The 27070-nt window shown below is 40.1% G+C and overlaps 1 protein-coding gene and 1 non-coding gene across 12 annotated transcripts in view; one reads left to right on the forward strand and one right to left on the reverse strand.

The window, feature by feature from the left end:
• DMD (dystrophin) overlaps nt 1–27070 on the forward strand; it is a 1855422-nt gene that overhangs the window by 1161953 nt on the left and 666399 nt on the right. For all 11 annotated transcript variants that reach the window (XM_034754682.1, XM_034754655.1, XM_034754674.1 and 8 more), the window contains one exon: nt 2838–3013. In XM_034754682.1, coding sequence (XP_034610573.1) covers nt 2838–3013 — 176 coding nt within the window. The remainder of the gene's footprint in view (nt 1–2837; nt 3014–27070) is intronic.
• On the reverse strand, nt 12136–12208 carry TRNAR-UCU. The gene has a single exon. It is a non-coding gene; the product is annotated as a tRNA-Arg (tRNA).

Below are 27070 nucleotides of genomic sequence, written 5' to 3' on the forward strand. Positions count from 1 at the left end.
TATGTTTAGGAAAGTCTTTACAATAGAAAAATGTGTGATACATATGTTCTTATTTATTTCTTTGGCAGAAGACCCATAAATCAGCAATGAAAATAAGATTTGAGAGGGTTTATGTTAAGAAAGCCTTCACCTATTTAAGATTATTACATGAAATGCTTGAGTGGCTGGCAGGGAGCTGACACCCAGCTATCACAAGAAAGACTTCCTCTCGCTGGAGGCAGGGAGTAAGAAGGTGACTCACAGACCTGGGTACCTCGAGAACTGTCACCGTGTCCAAATAACATTTTTGGAGAGTAAAGTCCTTTGTTTTCCCACAGAACTGTTACCACATGGATAGTGGCCATGAAAGCTTCCTGTGCACCTGTCTGCGCTTAAGATGCTACAGCAACACAGATGCGCCACTGCAGCATTCAGTGTGGACACTACCTGTGCCCATTGCTGTAGTTAATCCACCTCCCTGACAGGCATCAACATAGTGCTGTCTACACAGGGACTTAGGTCAGCTTAGCAGAGCTGCTCAAGAATGTGAATTTTTCACACCTCCTACCGTCATAGTTAAACTGACCTAATTTTCTAGAGTAGACCAGGCCTCAGGCTGTCACACCGCTTTGCCTCATTCCTGTTCTAGAGGCTCCACCTCTAGGAGACACCCAAACAGGCTTGATTTGGTCCCAGGAGAAAGAAAACTCTTAGCCCCTCTAAAGATTGTGCACACATACCCTCCTCATGGGTGCTTATCCTCCTAGTGGACTTGAGGAGGAGGGTTCTGTAGCTGATCAGTTGGACAGAAAAGAGCAGTATATGCTTATGCTCATTGGCTCCTATATGCTCAAGTAGGGAGGGCTTATAAGCCCTCCCCCCAGCCTGGGGCACAATTCTTTGCTGGGAAAAAAAGTCCCCCCTTCCCTTCTTTGGGATTAGAATGGTGTTGGGTTTTAGGGCCTTGCTGTAGGCATCATGCTAGTTGCCCTTTAGGGACTGGGAAGGAATCTTTTCCACATTGCCTGATTGGTTGGAACAGGATGGGTTTTTTTCACCTTTCTTTCAACAGCCAGGGGGACTTGGTGAATAGGTTAGGTTGTAAAATTCACATTGTCCCAACTTGGTAGGTGCTAACAGGAGGTCTGGTTCCCTGATAAACTGGAACTGGTAGCAGAATTAGGGGAAGGCATCTTCTAAAGAACATGGGGTATGGCAGCAAGGCTCCTAATATCTGCTACAGTGAGGAGACAACCCCCTTTCCCCATGCCCTCAAGAGAGACTTTTCTTAATGTTGGAAGCAGGAGTGCTGCAACGAAGACCAGAGAGAGCAGTTCAGGAGGGGGAAACATATAACTTTGGTCTAAAAGAGGATTTGCTAACGTATCAGTTTTCTGCTACAAGAGAATATGAATATTCAGCATTTTACATTGAAATACAGTAGAACCCCTTTTTGCAAACTAATTGGGGATTAAGGAGTTCATATAATAAAAAGTTCATTAAATTGAACACCTCAACATTATTTTAGGTATTGTGCTTAGGTTGCAGTATGGTGCATTGCATCACTTTCCACTTGTCCTTCAAACCACAGCAAAGCAATTTCCAGTGCATTGAAGGCACTGGAATGTGAAGAGATGTTGACTTGTTCTTCATCAACATCACTGTCATTATGTGGGTTGTTTTTTTTTCTTTTTCCTTTTCTTTTGTTTCCCCTCCTGCCAGGAACAATGGTTCATATAACCAATATCATAAAATCAGGGTTCTACTGTACACTGTTTTATACCTGGACTCTACTATTTTGTAGCGGTTGGGCGCCCCATAAAAAAAACAGAAAAACAAAGGTAGAGTGCAAAACAAGTTCCTTCTTCCAGTTTGTGTTTATTTTAGCGGTAAAAAGTTTAACATCTCCATTTCACAGTTACATGCTTATAAATTCTGAGAGTTATAGAAGGAAATGTCAGTCTTATTCCATTGATAAATAAAGATACAAAATTAATTTGAACTTTTTACTGATAAAAAAATTACATTCCCTAACAATATACATTGCTCTAATTGTCCCTTTTCAAATCTGGTTTAATGGCTGTGTAGTGTGGAAGTTCAAGATTGTTACTGCTGCTGATGAATTAAGATAACAAATAGAATACTAGGATTCTCGTAATGAAAGAGGTATAAGAAATTAATCTGAGTGCCTTTAGTGAAGAGTAGAAAACTGCCCATCAGCAGCGTTTGGTTGTATTTTCAGTAGTTCTGCAGTTCACAGTGTGTAGACAGAAGTGAGATAAATAAGGATTTCATCAGGAGTGTATTTTTTCTAAGAAATGTCGGGTAGTTGATTATCAAGCCTCTCATGACTAGGAGTGGATATATTCCAGAGAGGGATTTGGAAAAGTACTTCAGATGTATAAATAAGCAGTCTCCTTGTTTCTGTCAATGTACCTTTTCACTACTTTTATTGACAGTTAATAGGAAACCAAAATACTTTGTTTGCTTTCACATTTTACAGTGTTTTGTACACTATTAGATATGGTACATCTCTGTGGGGATATAATCGAATTTGCTCAAGAGGATTTCCCACTAATTGATCCGTAGAACATTATAACATTCTCTAGTAGGCTAGAACATTCAAAAAAAAAAGAGGCAGAAGCTGAGCTGAAAAGGTGCTTGTTACAAAAACATAAAAGCTTCCTTTCTGTCTTATTGCCTTTTCGATGTATGCATTTGGGATTCAGAGTAGAGAAAACTTTCCCACAGAGCTCTTTCTACCAGACCTGTAGTTGGTAAAGCATTTCTGATCCATGTTTGAATAAAAGGATATGACTCTTCATTTTTGACATTTTAAAAATATATATATTTTACAGGAGCTCCATGATGGCATCGGACAACAGCAAACTGTTATCAGAATATTAAATATAACTGGTGAAGAAATTATTGAGCAGTCATTAACAGCAGATGCTAATGTACTAAGGGAAAAGCTGGGTAGCCTGAATTTTCGGTGGGAGGAAGTCTGCAGGCAGCTGGCAGAGAGAAGAAAGAGGTAGGTTAAGAACATGGATATTCTGAAATCATTTCTGGTTATTTCAGATTTTCTGTTAACAATAACATTGCAAGGAACCCATTGGACTGTTCCTTAAATATTCATATTTAACTATCCGTAATTAAACACAACATCCTTGTTTACTTGTCCAATTCTTTGTTTCTATCCAGTCTCCTTCCCCACTCCTACCCCACATAAACAAATGTCCTCAGACTTCCCACAGCTAATGTTTAAAAAACACCATAAATATAATGTTATTTTTAGAAAAGCCGAACAACAGAATGATGTTTTTCATAGGTAATTAACACCTGAGCTCACATTTTAACAAGCATTTTAAAGTAACTTTTTACCTGATAGTGTGTCATTAAAATTATATATTAAAAAAGGTTTCTGTAACTGTGAGATTAATGACATTTTAGGGAATCATTTTAACAATATTATTTACTTTTCACTGTGTATGATATCTGTTGACTTTTGGCATTTCACTCAGCTTCGATAAAGAGAATAGATTAGTCAGTTTAACTGTTATTTATAGGCAGTGTACAGTCAGTTTTTCATTCTCCTGCACTAACATGATGCTGCAGTATTTGAGTTACAAATATTACAGGGGGACTGTTTTTCCTTTTACAAGAAAGGATTTCCTTTGAATTAAAAAAAAAATCACAAACATTTCTATTGATATTGGGTTTTATAAAAGCTTGTTTTTTCTAAACTTCAATGTAGGACCAAAATTAACCTACCGTGCTTATTTCAAATACAGTAGTTTTGTTGCCAATCTTCATTCATGCATTATTTTTCAGAAATGAGCATCTCATGAATAAGGTACAATGGTGAGTGCGGTATTTAGGAGGAAGACCAATAGGCTGCAACAGTTTGTTCACCTCTTAAATGTCTTGTTGTTACCCTAAGGACTATCCTTTTTCAGTTTAGAATTGTAGAGAGGGAGGACCCGTAAAGATGTTCACATCCAAAAGGGAGTGAGTTGGGAATCCTGAAAGGTTATTGTTGACTTTAATTATCATTAAACTCTCCCTTGGAATTCATTAAAAGATGAGAACACCAAGAGTAAGCTGCTGCAGTTGGATGGCTTTAAATGGTTCTTTCCGTTGTGTTTCCAGGTGTTGATGCTAATGTTTCTTGTTACACCAGGGAGAGCTTGGCCTTTATTTATCACACTAAAAACTATTCTTTTGCACCACTGAAACCCAGCTGTATTTCCAAGCCCTTGCCTCTTATATAAGTGCTAACACTAAGGAAACAATAATGTCATGTTAATAGATCTTTATGCTGCTGCTGCAGCACGTAAAAGGAGGTTTGGGGGTTTAGCTTTGACCAAGAATGTGAATTCTGTCCCAGTTCTGGTCAGTGGCAGTACAGCATCTCCATCTTTTTTATTTCATAGCTACAAATGTGTATCTGAATGCCACTTTGGCTTTAGGCTCTCTCTGTGGTGCACTGAATTATTGAATTTCCTTACACATTCTCTTCAGTAAAGACTAATAGGATCAACAGTCTGCTACCTGAAAATAACACAGTCCTATTCCCTAAATGAGCTACATTGCATTAACCAGAAAAAGCAATAGTACACTTGTTCCAGCTTTGATTTTTTTTTTTCTAGCTATCCAGTTGGGTAATTTTAAGTACAAAAAATCCTAGTGAACTAAACAGGAAAAAAAAGGCATTGACATATAGTGAGAAAAGACAGTACTGTATCAAACTGGTAGGAATTCTTGTCCATTCTTGTAATGTTATTAATGACTGTCACAGTTGCAGGGATAGCTGGACTTTTGTCTCCTTTTTGGTCTCTCTGAGTGCATCCAGCTCAGGTCTTGGGCTCCCTGCCCTTACCTGTCGCTGGGTAGGATCCTACTCTAAAACTGGGACCTGGGTCAATCTACCCTGTGTATACCTACCACTTACCATCCTGTGAGTCTGACTGGGTTTTGGGCACCTGCATTTCCTCCCTTCAGGGACACGTGACCAGTGATAAATTGACCAACAGCCTTCTTAAAGCAAAATATCTCTGTTCAGCAGTAAGAACAAAGCATTAGATGAAAAAACAAACAAACAAACAAAACAACAACAACAGAATCACATGTCTATCTTACCTAAAGTACTATATCCTAGGCTCCTTCAAGCATCCCTGTCGGTCCCTGTGTTTTGGTTATGACTACACTGCAGATGCGAGGTGTAATTCCCAACTTGGGTAGACTTACATGCTGTAGCTTCGCTCAAGCTAGTGCACTCAAAATAGCAATCTGGCTGCAGCAGCACATGTGGTGGCTTAGACTACCAATGTGAGTCTGTATTTAGAATCTCAGATAGGCTGTATTTGAGCAGCTAGCCAAGCTGTTATTTTTAGCAGGGTGGCTTGAGCATAGCTAGTGTGTATGTGCGTCTACCCGAGCTGGGCATTACACCTCCCAGCTACAGTGTAGACATACCCTTTGGGTGTGTCTCAGTCTGCACCCTCAAGACAGTCTTTTCAAACCCTGTAAGTGTTCTTTATTCTCCAGGAGTTTTCCCCATGTGCTGTTGGATTTTGGTCCTTCCTGGTCAAACTTGTTCTGTATGTTGACTTGAGGAACAAGAGAGTCATTAGAGCTAATTGTTCAGGCATTGTCCCTTAACCATCCTAAAGTGGAAGCTGTTAGCAGACCATCTTGAGCCACCTCCTCCTTCCTGCCTGATCCATCCCAGACAGTCCTCCCTTGAGAAGCTCTTAAACCAAAATATGCATACGGAAAACACCATTGCAATGGCAGGCCAATGCACGATGTTAACAAATATGGAAGAGCACCCACATATTTGTCATGATGACATAATAATGTGTGTGTTTTGCAATTTCACTTCAGTTCTCAAACTATATAAAAAAAACTTTATTAAAAAAACAAAAAAACTTGTTTAATTATTTAGACACAGTATAAACTACACAGTGTTTAAAAGAGAACTGGATAAATTCATGGTGGTTAAGCCCATTAATGGCTATTAGCCAGATGGGTAAGGAATGGTGTCCCTAGCCTCTGTTTGTCAGAGGGTGGAGATGGATGGCAGGAGAGAGATCACTTGATCATTGCCTGTTAGGTTCACTCCCTCTGTGGCACCTGGCATTGGCCACTGTCGGTAGACAGGATACTGGGCTAGATGAACCTTTGGTCTGACCCAGTACGGCCGTTCTTATGTTCTTGTGTTCTTATGGCCTGATCTACACCTAAAAGTTAGGTCAACATAGCTATAGTGCTCAGGGGTGTGAAAAATTCACATTCCTGAGCATTATAGTTAAGCTGACCACACCCCCAGTATAGACACAACTAGGTCTATGGAAGAATTCTTCCATCAGCCTAGCTACTGCTGCCTGGGGAGATGTGACAGATATGGCAATTTCCTTTAATATCTTTGGGAGATCTTACTGTATTCATGTTGTGTATCATTGTGGGCCAGGGCTTGTATGTAATTCTATGTGGGAGGGTAACAACAGCAGGAACTAAGTGGGGATGATTAATAAAATTCACTCAGGTTGTAACACCTCCAGAGAGGTGTCACCTGCTGATGGGGGGCTGCATATACTGGGTGCAGCTGGATTCTGTAAAGAACCAAGAGACAAAGAAAGGACTTTGGTATAAATAGCCTGAGTTTAAACTGACTCAGAGCCTTCGTTCTAATCCAGCAAATGGATAGGACCTTCTGTCCAAGGGGAAGGACCCAATCCTTAGGGAAGGGTTGGAAGAACTGATACCAACCAGCATCTTTGTGGAGAAGAGGGAAGGGAGTGATCTGTGGTAAGCTTCTTAGCATGCGTATATGTTTTTTATTATTGTCTTTAATATGTTGTCTCTGTAATGTTTCTACCTTAAGAATAAATGTGCTTTCGTAGAAAGAGTTGTGTGGTAACTTAAAAACAGTGAATAATTACCCTGTTCTTAGCTTTCAAAGAGAAAGCAAAGCGGAGACACTAGCCTGCTTATAAAGTTGGACTTTTCCGTGGAATTCACAGTGTAGGCAGGAAACTTGCTGGCTGGAAATACCCCGGTCAGGAGGGAGAGAGACGAAGGTATTCGCCTAAGATGGGAGGCAACGGTGGAGCTGGAAGCTTATGAGTTGGTACCCTTGCCGGGCCACGAGGAGGGAATATGGTTGCAGTTGCCCTGAACTGTGACAACCTACAATGTTGGAAAAACCCTTTCTGTCACTATAGGAGGCGTCTAAATTAGAGCACCACAGCAGGATAGCTGCAACACAGTAGCTGTGCCTCTGTAGTGTAGACATGGCCTAAGAACGTCTGTGTTTATTAAAACATTGCAATGTTTATTATTCAGTGTTGTAAAAATTTCATTTTTAAAAAACAGAAAGACCCAAAACCTCAACAACAAAAAATTGCACCCCAACTCAATATGTTTTTTGTTGTTTTTTGGAATGTCTCTCTCTCTAAGAAGTTTGAACGTAATTGAAAGTTTATTTAATATTCAAATTTTTGTCTTCAAATGAAAGCTTCTTAACAGTCAAAAGGGTGACGAAAACAGATTTTTGCTAAGCAGATATTAACCTCTCTGTGGTTGGATAGAAAAAAGCGATATACTGTGCCTAGCAGATTGCAGATTCAGTTACATTCTTATTGGTTAAAGAACTGCAAAACTTTTTGTTTCGGAGAGAGTGTGTGCCTTTTTAATGTTTGTGGCAAATCTATGCGAGTACATGTGTTATATTTAATTTCAGAATCAGTCTTATAGTTTGATGATTTGGAAAAGGAGGATTGATGACCCAGCATCATCAAGCATATTTGATGGAAAATGGAATGTCTTGCTGTTTCAAAAGTAATCAGTTTATATTTTTAATTGCTAGATTTTGACATTAAAAAAAAACCTACCACCGACAACAAAAAAATTGTTCTATTGATCTGAAGAACATTTCATATTATTTTAATTCCAAATGATTTGCACTTGTAACAAGTTTGAACCTACCTGGTATCTATTTTGAGCTCAAGTTAGTTTGAAATAACTATGCAGAGAATAGCACAGCAACCAGCTCTATTTAGGAGGGTGCTTTTGAATATATAAAGTGCTTGGTTTTCCTGAGGTATACAAATAAAATCTTTTATGCTCTAACTCTAAAATGATATATGATTATTGTAAATTAACTGTTCTATTTTTCATATTTTTATACTCAACTTTCATTATAGTATTGCTTTAGCTACAATACAAGACTACCTCTGATTAGTCTTTCACCTGAGCTCTCAATATATTGAAACCTGTTATTAACTTCTCTTTAAAAATCAAAAGTCGGCTCATAGATGAAGAGGTTGTAGTACAGCTAAATTACTGATTTTTATTTTTAATATTTCTTTTACCTCCCAGAACAAAATGATGTATACATATTTAATTTTATTTTCTTTGTTTATGAATGTTGGGCAAATACGCAGAGATAAGTATGCACAGATTTCTTAGAGTAATTAATTAGAAAAGAAATCACACTGATTTAAATTTGAAATGCATATGCATATACTACTGTAGCTAAACTTGCCATTGTTTACTGGTCATGATTGGCTTCTCCAGGGTCTGTGTGATATTTTGTAGTTTAATTATTTTGTTTAAAGGTTCTTACTCAAATGAGAGAGAGATTATATTTGCATATTGTTTAGAAAAAGAGAGGGGGGGGGAATTCCTTGATCTCTCAGTAAATATTTCCCCTAAACTTTCATATTACTGTTTTGATTGTTCATCAAATTCTCAATACAATTTCACCAAATGTCTAAGAAAAATAACAGGTATCAAGGATTCTAATGCCCTCTTTCTCTGCTGCCAGAAATTCCTGAAGCAGAAATGCTAGATATATAATAAACAGTTGGTTTAGAAAATAAAGAGCCAACTCCAGAATAGTGTTGGGAATGCAAAGATACTGATGAGTCACCAGCACAAGTCCAGAGCTGCTATTCTCCTCTGGCTACAGATTTCCGCAAAAATGTTCATGAACACTGTCTGCTGTGTGCAGGTAGAACCTTTAAGCACTTGATGCGATTCACAGTGAATTTACATCTCACCATGATACTGGTACCAAATTAGTGGATGATGCAGAAAGTAGGAGATGTAATATATTTTTATTTTTAACAAAGCATTTGATACTGTTTCTCAAAATAGTAAGTTAAAAAGTAAATACACATTTCATTGGAAAAGAATATTAATGTGTACAAAAAAACTAGCAAAAAGACAATGATGTCAGGACAATGACAGCCAGCAGTGTATGAAAGGTACATAGAATGGTACCACTAGAGATTGGATTTGATCCAGTTTTAATTTCTTTATTCATAAGACTGAAAAGGGAGCACATGAATTATATTTACCTATGATTTTAAAGTGAGTAAATGTTTCAAATCCACATGCAATCAGTGAATAATACCAAGGGCCATATGTCATTTAAAAACATGAAGAGAAAGAAACAAAATGAGATTTAATTTGAACAATGTAAGGTAATATATCTGAGATAAACCCAGAAATGGGTAAAGTTGTAGAAGACCAAAGGGTGAGAGTTTATGACAAGAAGCAAGGCTTTTCAATATTATTATGGCTACAGAAAGGGTCAGAATAATTTTGTGCTACATCTGCAGTGTGATCATTTTGCAATTACAGGGTAATACTCCCTTCTTATACATGCTTGGGGTATGCATTCATTTCTGGGCACAAGTTTACTAGAAACATATTGCCAAATTGAGGGAAGTTAAGAGGAGAGCAATAAAAATGATGAGGTCTCGAGGAATTTTCTTTTATGAGGAAAAATGTATACATCTTGGTTAAGTTATGATTGACCACACAGGGCAGTTGGGAAGAAATGTGATGAAGTGTACAAATGTATGAAGAGGTAGTAAAACCAAGAAAGTAGAGAGATTTTTAGCCAAAATAGGGAAAAGTTAGAACAAATTTATGCTGAATAGCAGGGAAAATGTTCCTAACAGAAATGGATTAGGCTACGGAAGTCTCCCAGTGGAAATGGTGGTAGTGCCATCACTACAGACTAGATTGGATAAAGCATTTGAAAATTTATTATAGTGAACAATCCTTCCTTGGCAGGGAGATGGATGCCAAAAACACTTGGGTGCTGTAAAAACCTGGTTGGTGACTCAGTAAACAACACTTTTCCGTTTGAATTGGCTCCAAACTAGTGTCTCTGAATGGTCCTACATGATGCTATACAGCTGGAAGTATTGTTACAGGTGACATTTAAAATCCAGGTCTTCGTCACTAGGGATCATTAAAAATCCCAAGAAACTTAAAAAACAAAACAAAACCCAAGAGTAGAACCGTTACTTCCAACTCAGGTAATTGCATTCTACCTACCTAATATTCCCTTTGCAGTTTCTGGGTATGAAATTCTGTGCATCTCTAGTATAGTTTGGTTGTTGTCTTTCATCATGCAAAGTGGCTACGTTTCAGTGGTGAATGAAATAAGCAATCTGTTATCTGTAAAGCCCTTTAAAGACTCTGTGGGAACTAAGGTGGTCTATAAGTGTAAGATAGTATTAATATAGAATTATATGCACTTGGTTCTGTCACCCTGAAAGTAATTGCTATAATACAACCTGTTCTTTAGAAGTCACAAACATCCATAGAGTTATAACTTCCTGTATATGATTAGCTGTTCCAGTTAACATAAGGAATGTTTTATGATAGAATTAATGTTTTAGCAGACAAAAGACAAAGTTTGAGAAGTTTTAAGCACCTGCAACTCCCAACTAATTAAATAGATTACTACATACTGTCCCTGAGTAACATAAATAAAAAGAGCTCATGGAACCTAATTATGTTTTATTTGGATTCTGAAAACTGTGTGTGTATGTATTATGCATAATGTAAATATTCATTAAAGCATTCTTGAAAAACTGATTATGCTGGAAGAATTACATATGGTTCGTACAGATAGTAAAATTGAATCTTTTGATACAGATTTAAAATAGAGCAGCCATTGACAATGTGGAATCAGAAAGTAAAAACATTTCCTTCAGCTTTATGCTTTGGAAAAGTTTTAAACATTAAATAAAAAGGATATAGCAGACTCCAAAAAAGGTAACTGGGGGAAAAATCATGCCAATTGTTGCCTCTGCTAAGAGGTATGACATCTCTTAAATATTTTTAAGACACTCTCAAGTGCAATAATTTTACTCTCAAGAGGTTTGAATTTTTCCATAGCAGAATATACATATTTTATCAAAGCATGGTGGATGGTTAAAATGGCAGCATGGTTCAAGAGAGGTGTTTGTCTCATGACTTTCACTACACCTGCTCTGCATCCACTGGGACTCCCCCACATTAAGGGAATTCCAGGATACAACCAAATTCCATTCCTGTAGTGCCAGGAACACTGACAGGAACACTGCTGTGAATTCCGGTCCTTTCTGTTTTCTTCCTCTTCCATGCAACAAACTAATTGGTTTACTCTGCTATACATACCACATACCATTTGCTTCATTTTGTGTATTTCCCCCTCCCCCTTGATACTACTTTTATCTCCCCATGTTCTTTTCTTCTTCATACCAGTTTGGCAGTAGTCTAGTGCGTGTTTAATTTCTAGTTAGTTATTTCAGAGTAATTTGTTGATAAGTTTAAAACAACCAACCAACAAACAAAAGTTGGCACGTGTGCCCAGTAAATATTTGTGTGTGTATGTGTAGATTTTGTATATATAACTCAGAGTATATATCAAACCAAATAGACCTAGTTCCATATTAGAATTCAGTATCAGGGATGAAAAGCACAGAAATTATTGCTCTAGAATTAGACAGAAAAGGTTGGTGGCCTTTTATTAGACCAATTTCTGTTGGAGAGAGAGACAAAATAATATCCTAGAACCAACAGTGTTACAACGACACAGCGTGCTCTAGAATTAATATATGGAGATATACCTATCTCATAGAGCTGGAAGGGACCCTGAAAGGTCATCAAGTCCAGTCCTCTGCTTTCACTAGCAGGACCAAGTACTGATTTTGTCCCGGATCCTTAAGTGGCCCCCTGAAGAATTGAACTCACAGCCCTGGGTTTAGCAGGCCAATGCTCAAACCACTGAGCTATCCGTCCCCCTGAAAAGTAACATCAGGACTCCAGAAAGACACATTTTTAAGATATTGGTAAGTAGTTTATCACCTGACCAGGGACTTGAACCCTGGACCGGCAGATTAGAAGTCTGAGGCTCTACCAACTGAGCTAGCCAGGTTCAAATTCATATGTAGTGGAAAAGCCAAATGTTCAAGTTAAAATATATTTAATTTCAAAATTGTTTTCATGCTCTCAGTCTGCTAGTGAATGCTGCTGCTGCTTATCTATTATTGGAAATACATTTTGTGGACTAGATGAGATGGCCAATGTGAGTCACATGGGGATCAAAGGTTTTCATTAGGCAGCCAGTTACTGGTGGGCTAAAATTTTCTTATATGCTGCCTGTTTAAACTGTGAGAAATGAGTCAAAATTCAGTTTCCTAGTGTCCACATCAACCACAAAGATTACTGAACTGGTGTTTAATATCTCATTCTGAGAGAGTATTTCCCATCTTTAAAGAACTTTCCAAAAATTTAAAATCACAAGATTCCTGTGAAGTAAGTTAGTACTACCCTCAGACAAGGAAACTGAGACAAAGAGGGAAGGGAAATGACTTCCCCAGATATATGAATAAAGTTGGAGACAGAGCCTTCAGTGTTTCTGTCCTTCTAGTTCTATGCTCAGACCACATCTTTCCCTAAAGGGTTGAATAAACATTTTACTCTCTCACACCTACAACTGATCAGTTTAGGTCAGGACAGAGGCATACTGGAGAGGTGGTATGAGAGGAACTTTGCATTGCTATTCTCTGTGTTCTGTAGCTAAATGCAGGATTTCCATCTCTCGCTTTATCATCCTGGCAAATTTCCCAAACATTACATTTATTGTCATTTTAATTAATATTTTTGTTAATTTTCACACTCATTTTGAATGTTTTTTCCCCCTTTGACATTGTAATCAGACATTTGTGACATTATTAGAGTAATTTTTTTTGGATCCTCTTTGTTTAATATATTTGAGAGCTAGGTGGCAAAGAAGGTATTTCACATGCAGAGACTTACATCTCTCAGATATCACAAATTAAAATGGGATTGCTATTCAAGTTTAAATGTTATTCAACATTTGCCAGTTGCCACACAAAAAAACAATCCCCATTGGTTCCAATATTGCAAAACTAACTTCTGAATAGTAGAGTGGCGACTTTTGGAAGAGCAGGGGTATGGCAGGTCAGTACTGAACTGCACTGAAAGATCTGTGTAAGGTTTGGAGAACATGCAAAAGCACCCACAAGTGCTACAATGTGTTTGGCCCTCATCAGAAATAACACTTCTTTTGATAGTGTTCTGCAGTGCCAACTCTAAGTTCACTTGCATTTTATTGCTCCAAGGTTTAATTTTGGCCTCTGGAGTCTCAAAAATTCCAGTTGTCTACGAGCATGTTTCTGTCCTTAAGGCATATGCCACTGACTGGCATTGAATTTCTGTTTTTAAAAAAATGAAAAAGGGAACCCCTCCCCACACACACACAGAAACACTCTTTCTGTAGAGTCTAAAATCCTAGATCAAATACAATAGCCTAGAATATTGCATCTCATTTACAACTTTACTTTTATTGCTCCCACCCACCCTTTTTTTGTTATTTTTTTGTTTTTTGCCATGCAGTCATTTGCTATCATGCTTTCATGCTCCAGATAGTAAGTCTAGCCTATTATTTACTTGACAAGTGGCTACATCTGGCAGCCGTCCTCCTCTTCTTCCCTCTCTTCCTCCAGAGACAGAGTATGTCACCTCTGTGAGAAGACTAGTTGCCATTGACCTAAAGCCTAGGGTCATGAATTAATTTAAAACTGTTGATATTTGATTACCTTGATGATCAAATAATTTGCTCTTCCTAATAAATTGCAAAAGTAAAAAAGTGAGACAAGGTTAAAAGTTACAACCATCTAATAATGACCATTTAAAATTTTCATGTTGTAAATAGCTATAGAATCTTTGTTTCACTGCAATCTAATTAAATGCTGTTCGGTAAAACACAATAGTAAATATTTTAGCTTCAAGGCAAAGCCTAATGTGAGAAATGAAAATTTTACTAATTGAGAATTTTTTTTTCATTATGAAGTATCTTTTTTTGTGTGCTAGATGGCTGTGATAATTTCACCTGTTTCATTACAAATGGTTTTGCTCTATTCAGCAATTACAGCAAATAGCAATCATAACACAAAACTTCAAACTACTTTGAAAGAAAGTAATGCATTTTATGGTTGCAGTAGTCCGCTCTAGAAACAATGTTGCCAGATGATATTTGAAACAGAATATTGTACCAGAAGAAAGTCCATGTTGAGGTCAATATGGGCCTGATTCAAAACCCAATGAGATCAGTAGAAGTCCTCCTGTTGACTTGGGTGAGCTTGGGAAAGGCGTCCAAATCGCTCGGTGAGGCAAAATAAAGCTTAATTCTGCCATCAAATATATATTTTCAACTTGTAGCAATGGTACTGAGCACTTTATGTTTGTATCTGAGTTCAGAATTGGCCCTGTACAGTTTAGTGTGAGTGGATGCTATGAAAATCTCCCTCTGATCAGTTTACAGAGATTTAAAGCATTGTTGTCTATACTGGGCAAAATTATGCCTCCATCTGTAATGGAGAGATGCTAGAAGGACAGGAGGGTATGAGGAACCCTATCTTTCCCTTACATGCCTGTGTGCGGGAGGCAAATTGCACACCAAAGAAGTTGAGGGTGCCTCTGATGCTGCTAGGATCAGTGCTAGTGGCCTAATGATGAGGTGGCTGGATGCATTATACCTAGAGACCTTTTTGTTCTGTGACACAATGTGACAAAGTTCCAGGGCAACAATCCTTAAATTCCATTGACAATGTTAATTTATTCTTTTGTTTCCTTCCTAGCCTCCAGCTCCCAATCAAAGTCTCACAACTCTGGCTCATAATTGAAAATACTCATTTGATGTAAATTTTGTCAATAATTATTTTCAAGGATTTTATTTTTCACTGTGCTTTCCAGAGGGGCCAGCTTTACTACATCGCCTTGTCTCCTGGGCTGTTATCCAGGAAGCCTAGCTCAAAACCTCCTTCCCCACCACCATCTGCACTAGGGAAAGTGGGGTGCTTCTAGCTAGCTTTAACAATGCATCTCCCAGGCTCCTCAGACCATTTGTGCTGCTCTATTCTTTAGGAACCACAGCTCATTAGCTGATCTGTGGCTGCAAACTAGACTTCAGTTCAGAGCCCCCAAAACCCTGCTACTTGTTGCCATAGAACAGTGCAGAGAGCATTCTCTGGAATCCAATCATCTCCCTCTTGTGTGGAAAGCTGGAGAGCAAGAAGTAGCTGAAGCTAGATTCTTGTAGATCCGAAAAACACAGAAACAAAATGTTGGGCAGCAGGCTGTAGTGAAAAAGCAAATTCATGGCAAAAATGCTGAATTCCCAGGCACCTTGGAAAAACATCAAATTCCATGGCCATGGACAGAGGCAGATTAAGGTTTCCTGGGACCCTGGGCCAGAGCAACTAAGAACTGAATTCATTGGCTGTGCGGTTGCAAAATATACAGGGCCCTGCTTCAGTCTCTGGAAAGCATAATGCTTCCTGAATATTTGGGGAAGTAGTCTGAGAAGCCCCCTTCTGTGATACAGATGTATGAAAGGTGTATAATAGAATCATAGAAGATTAGGATTGGAAGAGACCTCAGAGGTCATCTAGTCCAACCCCCTGCTGAAAGCAGGACCAACCCAAACTAAATCATCCCAGCCAGGGCTCTGTCAAGCCGGGCCTTAAAAACCTCTAAAGATGGAGATTCCACCACCTCCCTAGGTAACCCATTCCAGTGCATCACCACCCTCCTAGTGAAATAGTTTTGCCTAATATCCAACCTAGACCTTCCCCACTGCAACTTGAGACCATTGCTCCTTGTTCTATCATCTGCAACCACTGACAACAGCCAAACTCCACCCTCTTTGGAACCCCCCTTCAGGTAGTTGAGGGCTGCTATCAAATCCCCCCTCACTCTTCTCTTCTGCAGACTAAATAAGCCCAGTTCCCTCAGCCTCTCCTCATAAGTCATGTGCCCCAGCCCCCTGATCATTTTCGTTGCCCTCCGCTGGATTCTCTCCAATTTGTCCACATCATTTCTATAGTGGGGGACTGAAAACTGGATGCAATACTCCAGATGTGGCCTCACCAGTGCCGAATAGAGGAGAATAATCACTTACCTCGATCTGCTGGCAATGCCCCTACTAATGCAACCCAATATGCCATTAGCCGTCTTGGCAACAAGGGCACACTATTGACTCATATCCAGCTTCTCGTCCACTGTAATCCTGAGGTCCTTTTCTGCAGTACTGCTGCTTAGCCAGTTGCTCCCCAGCCTATAGCAGTGCATGGGTTTCTTCCATCCTAAGTGCAGGATCCTGAACTTGTCCTTGCTGAACCTCATCAGATTTCTTTTGGCCCAATCCTCCCATTTGTCTAGGTCACTCTGGACCTTATCCCTACACTCCAGTGTATCTACCTCCACCCCCAGCTTAGTGTCATCCATGAACTTGCTGAGGGTGCAGAACTCATCCCTCTCTTTTTCCATTCTGGAACCCAGTCCACTAGGGACCGAAGGACCCAGTCTGAGTCTGTGAAAATGGCTACCTCCTGAATGGTGGGGATATTTTCCAGTGCTACTGCTATAGCCACAATTTCAGCTGCTTGGGCAGAATATGGTGTACACTGTCCCCTCAGCACCTCGCCCGTAGGCACTTTTACAGCAGCGAAATGTAGCCCACATGCAGATGGCCATTTTCGTAAAAACAAGAGCCGTCCACAAACCAAACAACATCTGCTATTCCCAGCATCTCACTGAGCATGGCCCCTCCCTCGAAGAGTGACGGCTTCCGAGGCAGTGGCTCAGGTAATGGGCATTCGTGTTCTTCCCTCTCTATCAGGAGGCCGTAAGGTATTGGGGACAGTAGTGGGTTTTTTCCATATCTACATTTTTGTTTAACAAAGCAAGGGTCCATTTTGCCAATCGAGGGCTAGATACATGGCCATTGTTGATTTTACCAGTGAGTACTTCACTGGGGAGTGGGTTGTTTTTAGTAACACAGGGGACAAACCCACCAGGTATTCCCAATGCTGTAGTTCCCAAATGAGTGCCAAGACCTCCTTTTCACATGCGGTGAATCCCTTGTCTATCTCACTCAGGGTCTTGGAGGCATAAGCTACAGGTTGGAGACCTGTCCCATGGTTCTGGCTTAGCACTGCTCCCATTCCCTTGTCTGTAGTTGCTAGTTGTAATACAAATGGTTCTCCACCTGGGGATATGATAGGACTGGGGCTTGGGCCAAGGCGTGTTTTAACTGGACCACGGCTTCCTGCTGCTGTGGGCCCCAGGTCCATTCTGTCCCTTTCTTTAACAATTCATGCAGCGGGGATGCTTTTTCTGAAAACCCTTCTATAAAATCTCAGGAAAAGTTAACCATGCCAAGGAAGGATCTCAGAGTGGTTATGTCTGTCAGGGCTGGGAGTTTGAGAATCAACTCAACCCTCTGTTGATCAGGAGAGCACCCTTCTTGTCCCAGGGTTACCCCAAGATAGTGTACCTGCTGGGAGCACAGTTCTTTGGGCTTACTTTAAACCCTGTTTCCTGGCTTTTTTGCAGCACTCTGTACTACACCTTTAAATTTTCCTCCTGGATCTGCGTACAGACCAGGACATTGTCCACATAAAAAATCACACTATCCCTTTCAGGCATTCCCTCCCACATTTTTGCTACATGGGCATGGCAGATAACAGGTGCGTTATTCCATCCCATGGGGATCCAGGCAAAACACAACTGTTTTTCCTGAAAGGTGAAAGCAAATTTATAGTAGCTGTCCCGGTGTAAGGGGATAGCAAAGAAAGCATTAGCCAAATCTAAAACTGAAAACCACGGGGCCCCTCCTACAATGGAAGCCATTATCTCCTGATATTTAGCCACTACGGGGGCCATAGGTGGAGTCACCTGGTTAAGGGGGCAAAAATCACTACAAGCCTCCATGTTTTGCCATCACTCTTAAGGACTGGCCATAGGGCAGCTGGGCTGTTCCACTAAAACTCCTTGGCTTAAAAGGCCATCAGTTGTTTCCTTTAGGCTGGCTTCTGCCTCCTTTAGATATTGATACTGCTTCTGGGGTGGAGGATCAGGGCCTGTGACTAGGATTTCTGCATCAATTTTACCACATTCTGTTTTATTCTTGGCTCACACCTCCCGGTATTTCTCTGCAATTGCCAAAACTGCTGGGGGTCAAGGAGGCCATTCCAGTTCCTCAGATGACTTAAGGGTTGCTATTCGATAGCTGGCTGAAATCTCCACAGGTTCCCATGGGGTGCCAGGAGGCATTTCCGACAAAACCCTGTTAGCACAATCAACCAGCACTCTCAATTCCCTCAGAGCATCTATTCCTAGAATACCTTCTCCCCCCAAATCCATCAAGCCAAATTGCCCTTGGCTCTTCTTTGTCTCCACACTATATGGGATTTTTTTTTACAGAAGGGGACGATGCTTTGTGCCTCATTAAATCCCTGTAAGGTTTTGACTCCAGTCGGAGGTCCAAACAGGTGCTTATTTTGGGTACTAATTAGGGAGTAGGTGGCACCTGTGTCCACTAGTAAATTCTCTCCAAACACCCCTCCTGCAAACTTCACATAAACCGTGAACCTCCCCCACTCATCGGTGTTTAAGTGTGCCACAATTGGGGGATCCTGGGGCACTCAGCCTCCCTATAGGGCAGCAATCGGTGGTGCACTGGCGCTTTTTCCTCGATGCTCGGCCAGTTCATGTTCTGCCAATTTCGCTAGAAGTTCAACAGTAGACAGCCGGTCTATCATTTCCTTTTGCTCATATTTTAAAAGTCACTTCCAAATTTCCCCATGCCAGGGGTCGGGGGTTCTGCCTTGACCCTTATGGGGTCTGTCTCCATTTTCTTTTCCCTGCATGCTTCTTGGAGGGGCTATAGCAGCCACCTTATCAGGTTTCCTTTTAGGAGGGTGCATATCCTTTTGGACCTCATAGGTTTGCTTTGCTCTATCCTCAATATCTCTTGTTCAAACTGCTGCCAGAGCCATACCCACTAAGGCCATACAAATTAAAGGGAGAAATCCTTGGATTGAAGCTTGTTTGAAAGGGAGGGTTGCAAAGTCTGGGTTAATGACATTTGTCAGCCCAGAATGTCTCCATGCCAATTTCTTTCTGGCTACATAACTTTCTACTCTCTTCCCTGCCTGTTGCTTCTCCTGGAGAAATATATCTGTGGGGCTTTCTCCCAGGAAGAGGGTGTGTATTACTTCCCTCTGCACATTTATATGCTACTCTATATCATCTGCTCTGGGGGAGTCCTCTGGATATCATAAGGGAGCCCTGCAAAATCCTCGGGGGACATACACTCCCTGCATATAGCTGCCACATCCGCTGGAGTGAATCCAGCCATGCCAGATACTCTTACCATCCACCCCAAGGCTGTGTTCCTATTCAGCGGGCCAACTGATTTCCCTATTGCCCTAACCTGGTCAGGGGTAAAGCGTCTAGTCTCCACCTGCTCCTCTGTTCTTCCCTGAACTCCCTGAGGTCCCATTTTTGTGACTATGGGGGCCATTGGAGGAGACCTTTGCAGCTCTTCCAGTGATTCCCGTAGGGGACTATATGGAGATTGCCCGATGGGATCCAGGGTGAACTCACCAGGGTCCGTCAGCTCATAATTGCAATAAGGGGGGGATACATTGGGATCCTCCTCTGATTCTATGTCTTCCTCCCAGCTACAATTCCCTCTGATTGCTGCCACGATCCCCCTTTGCTCTCCTAACTGAGCCTTGAGGGCACAAATCTGTCTCCGGCATTTCCCGTGATCTGCCTGTGTTCTGCTTTGTGAATCCTTCAAAAGGGCTCTGACTGCAGCTTTGCTCTCCGTGGTCTGCTGTTTGAACTCTGACACTTCCCCCTGCAACTTACTACTGACCCACTCACTGTCACATACCTGCTTCTGCATTCCTACAATCTGTGTTGCTTGTGTCAGAGACATAGCTCTGAGAGCATCAGATTCTGCCTTCAAATTAATCACTTCACTTTATATTTCAGCTCTGATTCTTTCCAATTCCTACACCTGGTCTTTTAACCAATCTATCTCCTGATCCAGTGTTGTCGCAACCATCCACAATCCTCGCAAAGCAGCCTTTTTCTTTGCCCTAACATTCGGAGCTTCCCACGTTCCTGCACTAACCCAGATATCCCATTGCTTGTGGAGCTGCAGGAAGACTCTGGGGCCAGTGAAGGCACCGGGCTTCCGGGGTCCATTACCCCCATACTCTTGTACAACATCTGTCAAGCTGTTTCCCCATCATCTTCAACTGTTCATTCTTTCCAGTTGTTTCCCTGTCTCTGGACATAATTTTTGCACTTGAGCAGGCAATCAGCCTGAGTTCTGAGTCCCAGTAACAGAATGTATCCGTAGATTAACTCATGAACTGCGACACGGGAACTTATAGGGAGTGATCCCACCCTGCCATCTTTTACCTCCTATTGCAATGGACAAACTATAAACTGTACCATCCGTCTCCTTCCTCTCTACCACTCCTCACTGGGGCCTCCAAATTCTGTTACCCAGGGTTCTTTCAACCCAAAGCTCTCAGTAACTTTTACTCTGTTCGAGGTGGTGTCAGGAAATAAATCAGGGGAGACATGGCCGTCCAACTGATAGATGGCTGGCACAAAGAGGACAACACAAGAGTGCTTTCACTTAAAGCTAAACTTTACTTAGTCTCAAGCACTTACACACGTCCGCAACAGGTTAGTAAAACACCCCCAAGCCTTGATAATTACCAAAGCTGAGTGTGGCTCTTGAGTGACACAGCAGCAGGCTTCCGGTGGCCAAATCTTCCATCTGTCAGTGGGGATCACAAGATGTATCCAAAGGGAGAGTCCAAAAGAGTCCAACTACCTCAAACTTTCCCCCCTTATTTATACATTAGTAATAGAATGACAAGTCCCTTAAAGAAAACTTGTTAAGTAAGCAATTTCAATGGTCAAGCAAGAGGTTCCTTCTGATTATTGATTAACCAGGTGTGGGTTTTTCCAGAGTTTGCAGTCTTGAGGCCCCAATAGACATTGCTGGGGCACATCCTGCTCTTCTAAAATGCATGCATCAGCAACTTCAACACAATTCTTATCAGGAAGAACGTGGGGTCAAGCTGCCCTTTTTGTGGCACCCAAAACCCCTTCTCCTCCTGCCTTGGTCAAGCTGCATGGCCACTTTACAGCCTGATGACTTGGCTGCTTTTACCAATAAGCCATAGTGGTTTCAGGCACTTTACTGGTTTGCCAAAATCTCCCTGTACAATAGTCCATTGATCCATTCCATACTTTTTTAACTTGCTGGCAAGAATACTGTGGGATACCATATAAAAAGCTTTACTAAAGTCAAGATATATCACATCCACCACTTTCCCCATTTTCACAGCCAGTTATCTCATCATAGAGAGCAATCAGGTTGGTCAGGCATGACTTGCCCTTGATGAATCCATGTTGACTGTTCCTAATCACCTTCCTCTCCTCCAAGTGCTTCAAAATAGATCCTTTGAGGATCTGCTTCATGATTTTTCCAGGGACTGAGGTGATTTTCCCCCAGATTCACCTCCTTCCCTTTTTTAAAAGATGGGCACTATATTTGCCTTTTTCCAATTGTCCGGGACCTTCTTCGATCACCACAAGTTTTCAAAGATGGTCAGTGTGTAGCCAGTGATACTCTCAAGAAAGGCACTTGCAGGCCTCCTGGAAAGCCAACTGTCCATTCAATATTCAAACTTGATTAAAGGAAGTGTGGGAAAGGGGGAGGAGGAAATAGAGTTTCCTCCAGAACTCAATGCAGAGAGCCTACTCCCCTCCTTTGCTTGGCAAAAAAACACTTTTTTTCACCTTCCCCTCTTATTTGGTTGGTGCAGCAAGAGCCCTCGCTCCTGTTTCAAAGTACTTTAACCACTTCATTCACCCATGCGTACCTATGGAGTGGTGCACCTTCTTCTGGTCTCCAATCAGCTCAACTTCACAGAAGGTATAACTGATCTCCATATTCATACTTCTCTATGTTCAGAACATACTGCTGTTTGGACACTAAGCAGAATTGACAAATTAATAAAGTCTTCACTATGGTGGCTGGGCTTATGCTGGTTTCTTACTCATAACAGCAGCTGAGACTCAGTCTAGTGCAGGATACTTGAGGTGTATAGAGGCAGCAGTTCTACCAGGTGGGCCAAAAGAGAATCTGCTTATCTTGTTTTAGCTGGAAATTGCATATTGTACATAACTTGTGAATGTATATTATATAAATAACTAAAAGTATGATTTAATATTTGACTATATAGAACTTAGTAATACATTCTGATGTTCCCCTTTTCACTATATGTATTTTTACAACCAAAATCACTGCCATTCCACTTCCTGAAAATGCATTAAGAACATTTATAATGCAAACTGTTACCCATCCAATATTTCAAACAGAAGCCACTGCTTTTTGTTATCTAAATGCATTGAGATGACTTTAAAAATAAAATATCTAGCACTTAAGTGCAGATGCAGAGTTTTAAATACCCCATTCATTATTATTACTACCACTTGCTTGAATAAAATTCTACCAATACCTTAAATTTGTAGGTAAACAAAGAAACAACACTTCAGCTTACAAATGCCAGTATAAAGCATTTTTAAACTATGCTGTCAGGAGGCAATTAAAATGCATACTGGTTATTCATAATTATTTGGTAACATCAGTATATAATACTGCTTTATGTTAAACAGGAGTACTTGTGGCACCTTAGAGACTAACAAATTTATTAGAGCATAAGCGGCTGTTACTCTGAAACTTGCTTTATGTTAAGATTTTTCCTATTCCAGATGGGCACTCCATATTTTAGAAAAAGAGTGGTTTCTTGGTAGTTATTACTTGCTCAATTATTTTGTCCAGGAATGGGAACTTGGAGATCAGACAGTAACTGGGGAGATCATCAGGGGGAATCTAATGTTGTTTTGCTTGAGGATTGAGTGGATGGTTGTAATTTTCAAGGAGTTTGACAAGTGTGCTTTTCTGAAAGAGACATTTATAATTTACATTAGTAGGGGACGCAGCTGTTCTTCCCTGGCTTTCACCATCCAGGAGATGCATGGTCTTTTATAGGTAGTGGCTATAATATATTTCAGAGCTTCTTGAACTCTGGAGAGTGTGGTGGAGTCAAACTCTGGGACATGGCAAGCTGGATTGTGCAGGCTGGTCATGAGTGAAGCTTTTTAATCCGTTAGTTCCTTTTACATCTAGGTGTGGGTTATTCCTCCCTCTCCTTCTCAAAGTGTTTCACAGAGGGAGATTCAGAGGGATGGACCAGGAAGTATGGGTTGATTAGCTGGCTCTCTATGTGTACTAGTTCTGCTGGCTGTAATTCTGCTGCATTGGAGGCGTAAAAAGGCTGTAAGAAGTTTTTATGCTCTTGGTGGATGGATTTAGATTTTGTGTGTGTATGCACATGCACCACTGTGTACTAGTTGCATCTGCCTGGATTCATCTATGAACCACAGCGATCTTCTCAGTCACTGGTGGAGAACAGTTGGCTTGAGGCCAAAGTGCTGGTGGTAGGGGGCATCATGTGGTTGTACTTTTGTACCAACCTGTCAGCAACTTGGCTTTATAATTGGGTGTGTGTACTACTGGGATAATCCTGATGCTTATTTTTAAGCATTTTTTCTTATGTTTATTGATTTACATTTTCACAGCTGTGCAAAATTATGAGATCTACGTACAATTTCCACAGTTGTGGGAAATTATTGGAGGGATCAGACAAAGTTAAAAGCTCTATAACCATTAAAACACAAATTGACAACATTACATGTCAAAATATACAAAGTAAATATCCTTAAATCTAACCCTAATAATTTCTCAAGTGGCATTTTTCTTATTTTGCCTATTTGTACATTTTGATTACTATTGATGGAAATATTTTTGTCAGTTTGTGTGTATACAGCGAAATAGATATTTATGATAAAAATCTAATCCTTTCAAGCCTACATATATATCAGTTCCTGATGAACATAGTAACCTAAATTCCTATAAAAGAAACCAATTTACTACACCAAGTTCAACTTAAAAATATTATAAATTGTATATGGTCATAGCAAAACTGGATGTGCATTGTGCTACAGCGATAGAAGGAAGGTTAATTTCACTAGTGTTGCTAGCTTGGTTGGAAAGTGGAATTCTCTTATACTGTTGAATTTTATACACCTCTGTGACAGGGCACCATCAGCAGTGCCCTGATCACTGTCAGGCCCAGCTGGAGGCAGTTAATTATGTTGGGGGGTTATGAGCACCTGGGTTGTAATCACTGGGCTAATGAGGTAATTGGGAGGATATAAGCAAGGGGTAGGTCAGAAGGGAAGCTCAGAGGGTGAGTCTGGGCTGAGGAGTGAAGTGACATAGATGTTTCTCCTTGCATTACACTGCTACTTTGTAAGAAAAGAATAATGCACACCTTGGTGAAAGGATAACAATCTGATGTGCATTTGTGAATGTGAGACCATGTCAACTGGTCAGGCAGTGGAGTATATCAGGTAGTACATAGGCACCAGGTGACTATCTCAGACTCCATTTTGAAGCAGTCTGAGGTTCTCTGTCATAAGTTTTAGTCTTTATTCCCCTCATGTAATGGGAATACTTCATTTGCTGTAAATGAATACAGTGTTGACTTATAAAAACTTCATGGCTATACTGTATAGTTTTATCATTCCCTGTCTCTTGTTATTCTAGGAATTTCAATTCAACTCTCAAACTCAGTTCCCCTGTTGGTACCTTTTCACTGCTGACTGATCTGTGTTTCTTCCATTGATGATACAAATGAGTTATTTAGGTGGCAATTATAAGTTTTCTTTCTACCAGTTCTCAAACTTACACCTTATCAGATAAAAGGAATACTCTGTTTTTCTTACCTCCCCCACAGTAAAACAGTGATGCAGCCGTCTTGAAATGTGAAGGAAAAAAATCCATGCTAGAAGCTTGAAATCAGTTGAACACATTTTTCTGAGTGCTATGAATTAGAGAGAAGAAATTACACTAAAATTTAACTGAAGGGTTTAAAATAAGAGGTTCGTTCTCATAGATTAGAATAATTTTGGAGATTTTTCCAAAACATTCCAGATAGAAGTCCAAGCTTCCAAGAGACTGATATTCATTTTTGGAATTTCTGTATTCTTATTTTGCTTAATGTAAACTCTTAAATCTGTCAAGTTCTAAATTATTTGTCATATAAGATATATATTTTTAAATAACAATTGTTTGGAGGAATTTGTGTTAAAGGGTGTGAAACTGGCACTTTATTGTTGAGTCTCTTTTTCCTGTAAAGGAAAACACCATCCCTTTCGCTCATCCATCAGGAAGCATATCTGGTTAAAAAGTCCTTCTCACCATAAATAAATTGTGACATAGTTTCAAATAGCTTTCATTTCTTTGCTTTTTCTGACTGTCTTGCTAGCAGTAACCATCATGCTGAAAAGTGAAAAAGTATGGGAAAACAGAGACACTAAACCAGTTTCTATCCTGCTTTAATAATAGTTTTTGAAATTGGAAAAAATGTATTATTAATGCTAGTTGCAACTCCACAGTTAAGGCAGAGTTGTGTTTTGCACTTAACTTTGAACTCAGGCAACCTCTTGGTTGCGTATAAGAAATGTCAGTATACCTTCCCAAAAAATAACTTTGAATTATAAATAGATCCTTTAAGAAATTTGGTACTAGGTTTTAAACTTTTTTTTTTTTTTTGGTCTCACATGATGTTAGTAACAACAGAATTAGACTATGCAAAGTTCTCATGTAGGTAAGGTTTGAATACATTTGCTCGTGTGATTATAATTATGGGTCACTTTTGGCTGACTTTCTTTATAACTGAAGTTTCTCCTTCAGCACAGACTAGCACGTAATCTTCTCCTTCAGAAAGTTACAAAGACTTGCCCTCTTCCAAAATTATTGCATTCTTCCATTGCTCTCAATTGAACTGAGGCTGCCCTTAGCAAAGATGGCCAACTGTCTCAAGTTACCTATTCACAGTGCTCTTCTCCTGATAGCATGGGGGGCACCACTGAGGGCAGTCTAGCTGTAGGCAGTGGCTGTTATAAAAGAGTGGACAGCCTGTGATTTCTGTCCCATTGAGAATGGTAGGAGATGGTGACCATTTTGAGAGTGTAATTCTTCATGTGTTTTTTTATAATAAAGATTTTATTCTTTTCAGTTATGAAAAATAACAGCACCAGTGATCATACTCCCAAATTCATACATTCAATAGCTCTCCATTGAACCAGACTTACTTGACAGACAGAGATGGAGGGAAAGGGACAATGTGTGTGTGGGAGGTACATGTGGGGGACGAGACAGGGGTGTGCACACACATGCATATTTTGAGAGTTATATGAATCATAGAATATCAGGGTTGAAAGGGACCTCAGGAGGTCATCTAGTCCAGCCCCCGCTCAAAGCAGGACCAATCCCCAATGGAAGGAAGGAGGGAGATGGAAAACTGTTGTTTGCATCCAATAGCTTGTAGAGGGTGCAGGAGGAATTTATGGAGATGGTTCATCCAGGTTGAGGAGAAGGACAGAAGAAAGGGGAAAACTTTGCATACACTGGCTGGTTTGTGGTGCTGCAGAGTGGTGTGAAGCAGCCAGAGATTATTTGTGAATCTATCATAAAAGTGTGTGTGTGTGTGTGTGTATAATTTTTGTTTCACATTTTAAATTGATATTACATTAAAATAACTCATTAGAAATTTCATATGGTAATATTCACTTTGGATTTCTTGTTTAGTATATGGAATTTTTAACTTTTGTTATAAAAACAAATACATTCCCAGGCAAAGCTATGAGGTAGAAATTAAATTTGAGATATGTATCAGTAATTTAAGGATAAAATACATTACAGGGATATTGTAAACACTCTGAAGGTGACTTTTTGAAAAGTGTGTTTTTTAAAAATATT

The sequence above is a fragment of the Trachemys scripta genome, chromosome 1 (assembly GCF_013100865.1).
Source record: "Trachemys scripta elegans isolate TJP31775 chromosome 1, CAS_Tse_1.0, whole genome shotgun sequence".
Lineage (NCBI taxonomy): Eukaryota > Metazoa > Chordata > Testudines > Emydidae > Trachemys > Trachemys scripta.